The 15,436-nt window shown below is 39.9% G+C and overlaps 1 protein-coding gene across 11 annotated transcripts in view; it reads left to right on the top strand.

Annotated features, from left to right (window-relative positions):
• Nucleotides 1–15,436, top strand: part of LOC117369236 (ankyrin repeat and fibronectin type-III domain-containing protein 1-like) — a 1,092,487-nt gene that overhangs the window by 1,063,249 nt on the left and 13,802 nt on the right. For all 11 annotated transcript variants that reach the window (XR_004541103.1, XM_033963493.1, XM_033963485.1 and 8 more), the window contains 2 exons: nt 837–1,050; nt 11,288–11,925. Coding sequence is in view for 10 of the 11 variants with exons in the window: in XM_033963493.1 (XP_033819384.1) it covers nt 837–1,050; nt 11,288–11,925 (852 nt within the window). In the remaining variant the exon portion in view is untranslated. The remainder of the gene's footprint in view (nt 1–836; nt 1,051–11,287; nt 11,926–15,436) is intronic.

Raw genomic sequence — 15,436 nt, 5'->3', positions numbered from 1 at the left:
CCTAGTTCTTCGAGTTCTGGAGCATTTGGATTCCGAGATATCTCTGTATTCAATTTCTGCATTTCCATATTCTCTATGGTTCATAGACAACGGCGCAAAAGACAAAAGCGCACGCCGACAATTGAGCGCAGCGCATGCCGCCACGCCGCTCTAAATTACAGTTTTTAGGGGCTCCGATGGGGGGTTTTGTTGGGGAACCCCCCCCAGTTTACTTAATAGACATCGCGCCGGCGTTATGGGGGTTTGGGGGGTTGTAACCCTCCACATTTTACTGTAAACTGAACTTTTTCCCTAAAAACAGGGAAAAAGTGAAGTTTTCAGTAAAATGTGGGGGGTTACAACCCCCCACACCCCACAACGCGGCACGATGTCTATTAAGTAAAGTGGGGGGTTCCCCCACACACACCCCCGTCAGAGCGCTAAAAACAGTAATTTAGAGCGGCACGGCGGCGCGCGCTGCGCTCAATTGTTTGGGCGCGCCTTTGTCCCGGCGCGCTTTTGACCTGACACCATTCTCTATGCTGCCTTTCAAAAACCGTTTCAGATAGCACTTACAACTGGCAGTTTTCTCAGTATTCTTACGCTCCCGTATATCTATAAATTCCACACTGTTCATTTAGACAACTAGACCCAGGAGAGAGAACATACTATTTTATTTCTTCTGTAGAATTGTGTTAACAGGTACTGCTAAATTCTAATTTGTTACACAACAGCTCCTCTCTTGATCTGTGATATTAATCATCTCTCTATAGATTAGTCGTTTTAGGAACTTTTGAATATATTGCCATAATTAAGATGCAGTAAAACAAGCGAAATGTTTTCCTCTTCCTTGCCAGCAAATGGAGGAGATCTGGAGGGAGATGCGCTGGATGATGGATGCTCTGCAGTACGCCAGATACAAGCAGCCGTCGTGTGGCGTGCCTCTCATCTGGTTCCTCGATGACTCTAGTGAGCCTCTGGTGAACGAAAAACCACAGTCCACCTCATCCCACATGGACTACCTCCCATCCCCCACACCATCGCCAGAAGCCAGCCGCAAGCACAACTCTGGTAAGGCACGGTGACTTTCTCTGGATGTCTGTGGTAGCCACCTATGTACATAAATTTATTAACCTCTGTCACCCTTGAGTCTGGAAAACCAGGAATGACTACGGTCAGGATATTAACGGTCATATAATATCCATCATCTAACATTAGTGTGAACTGGAAGTCATATTTGCAATTCACGGATACTATGGATGTGTAGAGCAAAAAAAAAAGTATTCTGTTTAATTTTTCACATCATTGTTTGAGATTTCATTTCATTTTGTTGAGTTTTTTTAATTTTAATTTTTATTTTGTGGGTGCAACATTATTGTAAATAGTGTGCACTATTTTTCAATAGTTTAAATATCTGAATGGTACTAATAAAAACATGATGGCAGATATAGGCCAAATGACCCATTCAGTTTGCCCATCCAGAGCATCCACTATAATAATAATAATAATATTTATTTTTATATACCGCCAAACCATCAGTTCTTAGCGGTTTACACAATAGTAATTACAACATGTAATTAAAATACAGATCCAAATAACAATGTCTTATAAAAGAAAGTAACACAATTCAATAAAAGATACTGACTAACAAAATGCGACCCTAACTTATTCAAAGTAATATATGCACAATACAAATTATTTATACTAAAATAGATAAGAAACTGTAAACATTATTCTATAAAAATAATAAAAAATCCACTTATCATGATAATTTTGAAATCGATTAAATATTGTATTGTTTAAATAGATAATTTTTGAGATCTTTCCGAGGGCTGGAGAAATAAGAGCATTCAAACATGAATTCATTACTCCTGCTTGAAACGCCAGAGTCCTATCTAAGAATTTCTTAAAGCGGCAAGTTTTCATTGAAGGAAAATAAAACCAACCAGATCTACTTATATTTTTTTTACATGTAAAAATCTAAAATGAGCAACAAGATAAGATGGAGCTAACCCAAATAAAACTTTATAACAAATACATCCAAATTTAAACAACACTCTAGCCTCGAATGGCAAACAGTATAGTTTTTGATAATATGAACCAATGTGATCACGATTTTTTAAATCAAAAATCAGACGAATTGCTGTGTTTTGAATTAATCTTAATCGGCTGGTTGTTTTTTTGTGAGTACCCAGATAAATAACATTGCAGTAGTCTAATATTGAAAGAATTGACGATTGAACCAGTAATTTAAATGATATAAAATCAAAATATTTTCTAATGGTATGCAACTTCCAAAGAGTAATAAAACATCTTTTGACCAATAAATCTGTATAAGCCTTAAATGATAAAGTACAATCTAATGTAACTCCTAATATTTTCAAAGTAGGGACTATTGGATAGGTTTGACCATTTATAGTAAGCATTGTTTCAGTAAGCTTATCAATAGGGCTAGCCAGAAAAAACTTTGATTTATCTGGATTCAGTTTCAATTTGAAACTAGAAGTCCAGGATTCCACTTGTGTAAGAATTAAAGAAACCTGATTTAAAATTTCTGGTGTAAACGCAGTTAAAGGAATCAATATTGAAATATTATCTGCGTAGATGAAAAATTTTACTTGTAAACTATATCGAAAATGACCCAATGGTGCTAAATAAATATTGAATAGAGTTGGAGAAAGTGGTAATCCCTGAGGAACACCACTTTCATTTACCTATCAAGTAGAAAATTGTCCAGCACTAACAACCTGATATGACCTATGTTTTAGGAAACCTTGGAACCAATTCCATACATTTCCTGATATTCCAATAAGAGATCCCACATGCCTGTCCTATGCTTTCTTGAATTCAAACACAGTTTTTGTCTCCACAACTTCTACTGAAAGATTATTCCATGCATCTACCACCCTTTCTTTAAAAAAGTATTTCCTTAGATTATTCCTGAGCCTCTCAACTTCATTCTGGAGCTTCCTTTCAAATAAAAGACTTGGCTCATGCACATTTATACCATGTAGTTATTTAAATGTTTCTATCATATCTCCCCTCACTCACTTTTCCTCCAAAATATACATATTGAGATCTTTAAGTCTCTCCCCATATGCCTTATGACAAAGACCACCAACCATTTTAGTAGCCTTCCTCTGAACCAACTCCATCCTGTTTATATCTTTTTGAAGGTGCGGTCTCCAGAACTGCACACAATATTCTAAATGAAACAGAGAAGCAAGTTCCGGGGTTGTAGACATAGGAGTCTTCATTGGCTCCCGGTTCATCTTAGAATTCAATTCAAATGTGCTTGCATCTCTTTCAAAATTTTATATGGTATTTTTATTCCCCTCGTTCCCTTATTATGGAATGTTTACAGATTTTCCTTTGCAAGAGGCATCCAACAATTCAATCCCTTCTAGAAAAGGGATTAAAAGAGTTAAGATCTTCTGTCAATCTTTGGCTTTTAAACTTTCTCAATTATGGAATGAACTCCCCTTAATTCTGAGGAGCCCCAGTTCTTTCCAATCTTTTCGTAAATTTCTAAAAACTTTTCTATTTGCCAAACATTTTGAAAATTAATTTCTTCTGAAACCTTTGTTTTTACTTTCTTCAGTTTTTTTATTTAATTGTTGTAAACCAAGTCGAGCATCCTTAGGTTGATGACCCGATATATAAAGTTAAGCTTTAATTTAGTTTAGAGTAATGTCAGGAAATACTTTTTCATGGAGAAGGTGGTGGATGCCTGGAATGCCCTCCCCAATGGAGATAAAAACAGTGACAGAAGTCAAAAATGCATGGGATAGACACAAAACATTCTTAAATTGCTTGATGGTCGGGATATTAAAAAACTAATAAACTTGGAAACTTGGAAACTTAAATAGAAAGAGGATAGTACTGAAGCAAGACTTACATCAGCAGCTATAAATCCATTTATAATGCACAGGAGTGATGCTTAAATAGCTTAAATGGAGATAAATGATTATAGTATAAATGTGTTTGTATTGAAAGCCATCTCAGAAAACACTAATTCAGTATTGCAACACCTTTACAAAAGCTCATGAACTGACTTCCCAGTCATTAGTAGCGGTATAGAATCTTTCAATGAACAATAAACGCCAGCAGTGAGGAAGTGAAGCCAATGACAGAGACTTCTACAGTCTGTGTTCCATATATGGCAAGATAGATCAGGATAGGCCAGAGTAGGTTTGGACTGCAACTCCAGTAGCTGGGAAGTAAAACTAGTATAGGGCAGACTTTTTTCAGTCTGCCCTGAAAATGGCAAGGATGGATTAGGAGCAAGTATGCATATTTTCTACCACCTTCATATCGTATGAGTGCAGGTCTTGTATATCTCACTGGGAGGGGAAGACATCTTATAGTGAAACTTAGCAAGTAAAATATAATAATACTACGGGATTCTTGGTTCAATATTGCCTGATCATGAATATAACTGTTGGGCAGACTGGATGGACTTTGCAGGTCTTTAGCTATGTTAAGGTGACCAAACAGGTTGAAAAGGCAAAGGCAAAAGCTAGAAAGATGCATGGGTGCATGCGGAGAGGAATGGCTAGTAGGAAAAAGGAGACATTAAGACTGTTTAGATCTCATTTAGAATATTGTGTACAATTCTGGAGATCACACTTTCAAAAAGATATAAACAGGAAGGAGTTGGTCTAGAACAGGGGTGCCCACACTTTATGGGCTTGCGAGCTACTTTTATAATGACTAAGTCAAAATGATCTACCAACAATAAAATAAAAAAAAAACACAAAACACACTGAAAGGCAGAGAAAATGTTAATTATTCATATTCTGGGTTTTTTCAAAGAGGTCACGGCAGATGACTCTATGCAATGTCACCTCAGTAACAAAATACAAAAATAGACAAATACACCCCCTCCCTTTTTACTAAACCACAATAGTAGGTTTTAGCACAGGGAGTTATGCTGAATGCCTCGCTCTGCTCTCAATGCTCATAGGCTCCCTGCGCTAAAAAACGCTATTGCGGTTTAGTAAAAGGGAGCCATAGTGCAAAATATAGACAGCAGATATAAATTCTCAAAACAGACTCATTTTGATCACTAAATTGAAAATAAAATCATTTTTCCTACCTTTGCTGTTTGGTGATTTCATGAGTCTCTGGTTGCACTTTCTTCTTCTGACTGTGCATCCAATCTTTCTTCCTTTCTTTCAGCCTCCTGTATGTTTCCTCTCCTCCAGACCTCATTCTCTCCCCCAACTTTTTCTTTCTGTCTCCCTGTTCCCCCTTCTTTCTGTCTCCCTGTCTGCCCCCTTTCTTTCTTTCTTTCTCCGTCCCTTCCCCAAGCCACTTGGTTTGCTGCCACCGCCATCGGGGAACAGCCCCCAAGCCACCGTCGTCCCAAGCTTTCCCTGCAGAAGCGTCGCGCTGACCAGCATTCCACTCCCTGACGTCAATTCTGACGTAGGAGAGGAAGTTCCGGGAAAACAAGGCATTTCTCCTCATTCCATCCAGCCTGAGCCCCATCTCTCCTTGATCCAGCATTTCCCTTCTGTGTCTGTCAGAATTACCATTCCATCTATTTTCCAGCATCACCCTTCTTTGTGTCCATCTCACCTATATCCCTATCTCACCACTTTTTCAGAATCTTCATTTGTCTCTGTCCTTGTCTCTGTCCATGTCTCTGTCCTTGTCTTTACCCCATGTTCACCATTTGCCCTTTCAATGTCTTTATCTCCCCCCCCCCCACACTTTTTCAGCATTACTTCTATGTCTCTATTTCACCTCCTCTTCATGTCCCCTCTATATCTCTATCCTTATTCAGTAGGTCCTGCTTACCCTTTCTCTTCTTTGTGTCACTATCTCCATTTTCAGCTTCCCCCCTTTTCCTTTGTTAATGCACCCTGTAGCCAGAATCTTTCCACCCTCCCTCCACTCCGGCCCAGCCCAGTATGAAATATTTCCTTTTGTTTCCCTCCCCTCTCTCTTTCTCTCTCTCTTCCCCTCCCTCACCCACGAGTCCTGCATCTGGCCCTCTCCCTTCTACCTATACCCGGCAACACCCCCTGCTCCGCGGCTCTCTTCAGCAACTCGTCAGCAGCGGTGATCAAGACAGGCTGCCGACATCGAGGCCTTCCCTCTACGAGTCCCGCCTTTGTGGAAAAAGGAAGTTGAAACAAGCGGGACTCGCAGAGAGTAGGCCCCGACATCAGAAGCTTGTGTCGATCGCTGCTGCTGAGTTGCCGAAGAGAGCCGCGGAGCAGGGGGTGTGGCCGGAAGCAGGTAGAAGGAAGAGGGAGATAGGAAGGCTGTAGAAGCTCCAGAGCATGACCCCGGCCAGGATGATTTCTTTTTCAGACTGCTGCTGCCGCTGCCACGCTCCCCCCCCAAAAAATGACAAAAACAGCCTAATGCCCGGCGTAGGCGTTTTTGACGTCGGGGAGAGGAAGGCTGATAGGCCTGGTAGATCGGGACGGCAACACGAGTCTATCACGGAGCCTGGGATGGGCTCTGGATTGACTCACGTTGCCTTCCTGAGCTACCGGTCAATCACGATCGACGTGTTGGGCACCCCTGGTCTAGAAGAAGGCTACTAACATGGTTGGTGGTCTATGTCATTAGGTGTATGGGGACATACTTAAAGATCTAAATATGTATACTTTGGAAGAAAAGAGGGAGAGGGGAGATATGATAGAGATGTTTAAGTACCTATGTAGCATAAATATGCAGGAAGCGAGTCGCAATTGAAAGGAAACTCCAGAATGAGAGAGCACAGGATGAAGTTAAGAGGTGAAGGCTCAGGAGTAATCTAAAGAAATACTTTTTTACAGAAAGGGTAGTAGACGCATGGAATAGTGTCCCAGTAGAGGTTGTGGAGATAAAGACTTTGTATTCAAGAAAGCATGGGACAGGCACGTGCTATCTTTTAGGGAGAGGAGAGAGATAGTGGATGCTGCAGATGGGCAGACTGAATGGGCCATTTGGCCTTTATCTGCTGTCATGTTTCTATGAAACTTTAACATAAGAACATAAGAATACTGGATCAGACCAATGGTCCATAATGCCCAGTAGCCTGATCTCAAAGTGGCCAATCCAGGTCACTAGTACCTGGCCAAAATCCAAGGAGTAGCAATATTCCATGCTACCGATCCAGGGCAAGCAGTGGCTTCCCCCCTGTCTTTGTCAATAATATACTATGGACTTTTCCTCCAGGAACTTGTCCAAACCTTTCTTAAAACCAGCTACGCTATCCACTCTTACCACAACCTCTGGCAACGCGATCCAGAGCTTAACTATTCTCTGAATGAAAAAAATTTTCCTCCTATTGGTTTTAAAAGTATTTCCCTGTAACTTCGTCGAGTGTTCCCTAGTCTTTGTAATTTTTGACGGAGTGAAAAATCGATCCACTTTTACCCATTCTACTGCACTCAAGATTTTGTAGACTTCAATCATATCTTCCTTCAGCCGTTTCTTTTCCAAGCTGAAGAGCCTCATCAATTTGCTTGACTCCTTTGAAGGTGTGAATAAACATGTGGATAAAGGTGAGCTGGTTGATGTAATGTATCTCGATTTTCAGAAAGCTTTTGACAAAGTTCCTCAACGTTCCTAAGAAAATTAAAGAGTCATGGGATAGGTGGCAAAAATTTAGTTGCGGATTAGGAATTGGTTATTGGATAGAAAACAGAGGGTAGGGTTAAACGGTCATTTTTCTCAATGGAGGAGAGTAAACAGTAGAGTGCCAAGGGATCTCTACTGGGCCCGATGCTATTTAACTTATTTATAAATGATCTGAAACTTAGAACGATGAGTGAGGTGATTAAATTTGCAGATGACATTGTTCAAAGTTGTTAAAACGCATGCAGATTGTGAAAAATTGCAGGCAGACCTTATGAAATTAGAAGACTGGGAGTCCAAGTGGCAGATGAAATTTAATGTAGACAAATGCAAAGTGATGCACATTGGGAAGAATAACCCAAATCACAGTTACCGGTTGCTGGGGGTCCACTTTGGGATTTAGTGCCCAAAAAAAAGGATCTCTGTGTCGTTGTAGGCAATACAATGAAACCTTCCACCCAATGAGCGGCGGCAATGGCCAAAAAAGCAAACAAGATGCTAGGAATTTTTAAAAAAGGGATGGTTAACAAGACTAAGAATATTATAATACCTCTGTATCGCTCCATGGTGTGACCTCACCTGGAGTATTGCATTCAGTTCTGGTCTCCTTATCTCAAGAAGAATATAGCGGCACTAGAAAAGGTACAAAGAAGAGCGACCAAGACGATAAAGGGGATGGAACTCCTCTCGTATGAGGAAAGACTAAAAAGCTTAGGGATCTTCAGCTTGCAAAAAGAGACAGCTGAGGGGAGATATAATTGAAGTCTACAAAATCTAAAACTTTTTATTAAAAAAATAAAAATAAAAAAATCATTGATTTTATCTACCCTAACTTGCACATAATGTACACTATTTATGGCAAACAAAATACCCCCACAAGTTGTCAGGTTTTTTTCCTGCTCATTTTCATTAGGTAATAATATGCAATGGCATGGAATATGTCATTGATGTTTTCCATGTTGCTGATAATAGCCCATTTATACCATGAAAGGGGGGGGGATTTTGGGGGAAAGGCAAAAGATACTTGTATTACCTGGGCACCATTTTTAGACATTCTGCACAAGCACCCTTTAATAAAATTACCTCATGTATGTTCTTTTACATAAAATTACCTCATGTATGTTCTTTTACCACCATTTAATGTGAGCAGCTTTATAAAAGCTCATTTTTGTTGATAAATTACTGTTGAAAATTACTCTCAAAGAGTTATACGTACTGTTCTTTAGTTTTGACTGATTATACTCTATCTCTGTATCATTAGTCTATTTCCTATTGCTGGTAGCCAGGGTTAGGGTGGCTTTCCCTTAGCAGTGTGTCATGGCACCAGACATATAATTTCACCAGGTTGTGTAGGTTCTTGCAGTGGAATGTGTGACTTCCCAAACCAAAAGCAAAGATTTTCTTTTTTTGTGCTATTTCATCAGCCTGTTTTGAACAAGCTAAAAGAGATGTGCTAGTCTGATAAGCTGCCTCTTCATGTTCCTTTAATCCTGTATGAATCGGATGTAATTTCTGGCAACCTGACAAATTATCCACACTCCTATATGTCAACAGCTTTGATTCTAGATTGCTGTCTGTATTATGTTGCTCCCTCATGCTTCTCCTATATATTCTGGGCGTTGACTCATACGAGAGGATACCAAAAGGTTCTCAGCCCAAACCAGAAGAGAAAGACTTGGATAGGGTTCAATCAATGATCTGAAACAATGTCAAAACATAGAATTTCATTTCTGCAATTTGGCACTTAATGAAATAAGATAACACTCTTTTCAGCTACAGTGTCAAAATAATGCTCAGAATTTAGGAAGTTGGTTGTTTGGGTTCAGAACTTTTCAGCACCTCCTCATATGTAATAAAAGTGAGCCAAGTATAAGGCAGTCAAGCCATTGTGACATCACTGATGAGGTTGGCTCTTATTGGTGAAATGAGGCATTATGACATCACAATCTTCAGTCTCTGGTTACCAGAGACTGAAAGTCTTCACACTATGAGGGGGTGCTGAAAAGTTCTCAGCCCACCAAGAAGAGAATGATGTGAATATGGTTCAATCAATGATCTGAAACAATGTCAAAACATAGAATTTCGTTTCTGCAAATTGGCATTTAACCAAATAAGATAACACTCTTTTCAGCTACAATGGCAAAATAACACTCAGAATTTAGGAGGTTGGTTGGGCTAAGAACTTTTCAGCACCCCCTCATAATTGAATAAAGATAATCTTTGAAAGAATATAAACTTACAGACAGTCACTTCTAGGGTAGATGGCCTGGCTGACAGCATATTTCTGGCAATCAGCCTACTGGAACATTTGTAGGAAGGAGAGCAGAGAATAAACAATAGTAATATTAATTACTCATTATATGTGGGCAAATGGAGGTGTAGGGGAATAAGATTTAGTCCCAAAATTACTAAATCTTACTCCACTGCTTTAAATGCTACATTGCATTGCCTTGTTTGGGTTTGTTGTTTTTTTTTTAGAAGATGTACAGACACCCTTGTAATTTATACCAGTGCCTGTAGAGATATACAGAACTTCTCAGAGTCTTCCTGGGACTCCCTACCCCACCCCCAACCATTTGGAATTTCAGGATATGCACAATAAATACACATGAGATCAGTTTCCATGTGAAAGATCTCCAGAGTACACAAATCTATCTCATGCATATTCATTATGGATATCATGAAAATCCAAATGACTGTGGGGTTCTGTGAACAGCTTTGGAAAGCCCAAATGTAGTTAGTGCTGGCCCTTTTCATGGCAGTGAACCTATTATTAAATATATGAAATGTGAAACAGATTGCTAAACAGTGTAGATGCTATCCACAATCAGGTTTTTCAGTTTCATTTGAAACTCACCACTCAGTTTTAGCTGAAACCAAACCCCAAATTGACTGAGCCCCCCCCCAGCTGAATAATACACGCTCCCTCCCCTGTGACCACACAGAGCCTCCCTTACCCCATGACCATACAGAACCTCCTTCCTGAAAAACTCTGATCATCGCTGGCTTAATTAGCCCAGATCATCAGTGTCATGTCATGTCTGGGCACTGGCACTGAATATCCATTGTTTATTTAAATTGGACTGGCAACCAGAGCACTCATGAGCCCCCCCCCCCCCCCTAACCCAAGTCTACCTTAAATCCTGGTGGTCTAGTGGCCAAACCAGGGCAGGAACAATCCTTAGTCCCTCCTGCCACTGCTATCTCTACCTATGCCAGCTCCTGCCTCAAAATGGCTGCTGTGACCTTCAACCTCAGGCCACTAGACCATCAGGGTTTAAAAGGTAGGCTGGGGAAGCTCTCGAGTAGGTCCAGGAGAGCGGGTTCTGTCTGATCACTAGGGGGAGAGGAGGAAGGGATGGCACTTTCTGATCAGGGAGGGAGGGAGAGTCAGAGGTATGGGTATGGCTCCTCTGGGAGAAAGGGGGGGGGGGACATAACCCAAATTTTCAATTTCAACTGAAAATGCACCAACATTTTCAACCAAACCCAAAATGACGCTGAATATGAATTTCAGGTTGATTTCAGTGGCAAAACCAAAAATGAAATTCGGTCAGCCTCTAAAACTGACATTTTTTAAAGTGTGCAAGAATCTAGTAGATATTCCTTGTCCTGTCAAAGTGAAGCCTTGAATAAGACAGTGATCAAAAGAATTATATAAGTTTTGAATATGTGTATTTCACAAAGCAGTGACTGTTCAGTGACTTTGATGCTCTTTGTCTTTCAGATTCACATGGACTGTCAGATGAGGAAGGTTCTTCTGAAGTTTTCCTAGCCACCGATAGTGATTATGACTCTAGCAGAGCTCAGAGCCCTAAGGAACTTGACCTGGTTTACTTCTCAGGTCAAGAGTGTGGCAGGAGAAGCATCCGTAGCTTACGTGATGTTACTCCAGATGTCTTACAGAGTCATGAACCCAAGAGATTGCCTCCAGAGGATCAACGACAGTCAGAGTTGTATGACAGTGACTTTGTGCTTCCCAGTCGGCAAATCGAATTGCTGAGAATCACCGAGAAACGGCAGGCATACTGTGTCCGTACCAGCAGCCTGGACTTCCCCAAAAAGTCGTTTCTTGTCTCCCGAAAGTCTTGCCCAGGTTCTGTTGACAGTTCCCCAACAGACACAAAGATGACAACTCATCGTCGTTCTGTTGGACTCAGGACCAGTTCTTCTTTTAGCACAGACCATATCCAACCTGATGATAGCCCTGAGTCAGTTTTTCGAGCTCATTCTGTAGAATGGATTCAAGCCTTCCAAGAGCCAGTGGAAACAGGACACTTGAACCAGGGGAAAAAGCGTGGCGCTGTCACATTACGGGTTTTTCCTCAGTATGAAACGGGAATCTCTAAAGAGACAAGCGTTAAGGTTTGTTACCTCAGCCCTGTTAAAATTTTTAAAATCAAGTCTTAATGATGGAAGTGTACTGACATAAAGGGCTCCTTAAACTAAGGTGCGCTAGCGGTTTTAGCGTGCGCTACAATGCCGCGCACGCTAAACGCTAATGCCTCCATAGAGCTTGTGTTAGTATTTTTCATTTAGCGCACGGTTTGCGTGAGCTAATCTTTAGCGATTGCTAAAAACACTAGCGCACCTTAGTCAAAGGAGCCCAAAGTGTTTATCAGAATTCAAATTAAGCTTGGATTAAAAGAGAAATGAGTGCGCAGAAATTCAAAGCTATTTAAATGAGCAATAGAGGTTCTTCCCCACTTCAATTGCTTGGGGTCACCCAACCGCCACTATTCAGAGGCACTTAACTGGGCAGGGCCACTGAATATTGGCTCTAACTGGCCACATATAAGCTCTGGTTGCCAGTCCAATTTAAATAAATAATGGATATTCAGTGCCAGTGCCCAGACATGACATGACACTGATGATCTGGGGCTAATTAAGCCAGCGATGATCAGAGTTTTTCAAAAATGCTGACTGCTGCCGGTTGAATATTGACTCGTAGGTTTTTAGGTCTAATCAAAATTCTAAGAGACACCTGTCCATATTTTTTTTTAAATGGCTCACAATAAGTAAAAAAACAAAACAAAAGACAATAATAACATACAGCTCCTCCCAGGGCTCATATAAGAAGGCAGCATAGAGATACAAAGCAGGAGTTGTATGGAGTACCTAGAGGTGTGCAACCAATTCTAGGGTGACCACAAACCATGCCTGGTTCCTATTTGCAGACTTTGGGACCCTTTTACAAAGCTGTAGTAAGCACTAACACATGCTTACTGCAGCAAAAAAAAAAATGGCATGCCACCTGTTGCATTGAAGAAATAAAAGTACTGGATACAAATCGTGGTTTCTCAAACTCATGAATAAGTAAATTAAAAAGCCTCAGCCCCACCACTCCACCGCTGTATTGTCTTGTTACTGTGGGAAGAAATTACGTGGTGCAATCATCACTGGCAATTTCATTCTTCCATTTTTTCTTCTTTTTTGCTTTTTTAAAATTTTACATTGAATAAATAAATAAATTAATATAAATAGTACATAAATAAATTGATTCCGTGTACTTATCATATGCCAGCTAAACCCTTGGGAATATGACCCGACATGTTTCGCACCATCTGTGCTGTATCAAGGGTCCCCCTAAACAATAACGTGAAAGTGACATTAGTATATGTTTTACAACATCACCCCACCCGTTAAATTTTATAAATATTTATCATGCAACCTTAAAATCGAGTTTCTTACCGGGTCTCCTATGTCATCCGACTCTGCCTATTTTGCAAATGAGCAAGATGGCGTCGGCGTGTACTCCGGCGTTTATATACTAACTTCCCATTCAAAACTATAACTCCTCCCCCTGGTCATTGAGGCATCATATAATAATTTTGCTATGTAAGCCACTCTACCTGTGCGTTAAAAATACTTTTTATTTCTTTGGTGCAGGGGGTGAGTATGAGGGCAGACAGTGGGCCTGTTCTGCATTAATCTTTGAGGGATTTAATGTCAGGGTTTTTTTCTCTCTCTTTTCTGTGACCATAGATGCCTACATCTTTAAAAGACAGAATAGGAGATAATGGCTCTGTGCCAAGTTCTGAACAAAACAAAAGTGTTGGCACACATCTGTGCAGGAACAAGAATGCTGTTTCGTAAAACCCAGCGTTTATTTGCTCGCTAATTTCCTGGTAGAAGCCATACACTCAGCCATTGGCATGCAGCTCTCCCCTGCGGCTTTCTGCTTCAGCCCACCTGTTATAAATTTAGCCTTAAAAAATTAACACAACACCCTCAAGACACAGGTCTACATATCACATTATATTCAAAAAGGAGAAAAGACCTCAGTGTCCAATAGGGGCTCTATAGGCTACCCACATAGACAAACTGGTTTCAAACAGAGTTTGAGACCAGCAGACACATCCTTGGTCAAAAACTCCAAAAGTACAGAAGAAATGGTGTGTACATCATTTTCAAAAAAACACACTCTTTATTGAAAAAAGAAAGAAAAAAAAAGATAAAATAGAATTTTAAAGAGTGTGTTTTTTTGAAAATGATGTACACACCATTTCTTCTGTATTTTTGGAGTTTTTGACCAAGGATTCTGTTTGAAACCAGTTTGTCTATGTGGGTAGCCTATAGAGCCCCTATTGGACACTGAGGTCTTTTCTCCTTTTTGAATATAATGTGATATGTAGACCTGTGTCTTGAGGGTGTTGTGTTAATTTTTGATTTTTTGGACATCCTTTTCTTGACATTTTTGGATTCTTTGTTATAAATTTAGCCTTGCCAGGATAATTTTGTAGCGGAGCAAATAGGCTGTAAGGCAAATAAATGACTGTATTGTGCATAGTTTAGAAAGGCAGTCAATCAAAAACAATCCAAACTAAAAAGAGAACATTCCAAAAAACAACTAATACCAATAAAGCCTCTAAGCTGATAGTTGAATTGACCAATATACTTGAAGCAGGGACTGGTCATAGGTGGTTATTTACAGCTTCTGCAATATAATCATCAGTTTATAAACAAAGCAAAATAAGTTTTTGTTTTGGTTTTTAATTATACTTTCTTCAAAACTTATTTGTTTTCATTTAGGAGGGAATTCATGAAAGTGCGTTAAGCGTGTTAGCGCACGCTAACCGCTAAAGATGCCCATAAGAATATAATGAATCGCTTTTCACAGGGGTAATGTATAACACTCATAGGACTGGCACAAGTATCAATAATGCATCAAAGAACCAGTTCAACAATCCATACTGCTGGTCATATATATCAGGGTAATCTTCTTTTAATTACCATCAAGCCTCAGAAGCGGCTTAATTTCTCAGGCAAAATTACCCGATAGATATTTTTACAGCCGCAGGCTTCCTCACCGGCTCCACCAAACTTCACAATGTTTATAACTATATGTGCTTAAGTATCCATGACATCTTGTTTGTCTGTCTTGCCTGTTTAGATTGTAAGCTCTTTCGAGTAGGGACTGTTTTCTTACTCTTTGTGACTCTGTACTGCGCTGCGTGCATCTGGTAGCCCTGTAGAAATAATTAATAGTAGTAGTTTTTACTCATCTTTAATAAACGATGTAGTGTCATACGATGTAGTGTCATACCCGACGGCTGTAAAAATATCTATCACGTAATTTTTTCCTGAAAAATTAAGCCACTTCTGAGGCTTGATGGTAATTAAAAGAAGATTACCCTCATATACTGTATATAACCAGCAGTATGAATTGTTTGGCTGGTTCTTTAATGCATTACACATAAAAATATAATGGGCATTTTTAGCAGTTAGCATGGGCTAACATGATTACTAACGCACTTACCACCTTTGTATGAATTCCTCCCTTACTGCATCAAAAAATATCCCGCACTGTGCACTTTTCAAACAAATTCTTAAATATGCCTATCTCAGAATGACCTTAGCATTGATCTTAAAATGG

The sequence above is a fragment of the Geotrypetes seraphini genome, chromosome 11 (assembly GCF_902459505.1).
Source record: "Geotrypetes seraphini chromosome 11, aGeoSer1.1, whole genome shotgun sequence".
NCBI lineage: Eukaryota > Metazoa > Chordata > Amphibia > Gymnophiona > Dermophiidae > Geotrypetes > Geotrypetes seraphini.
This window is presented reverse-complemented; position numbering and strand designations above follow the sequence as displayed.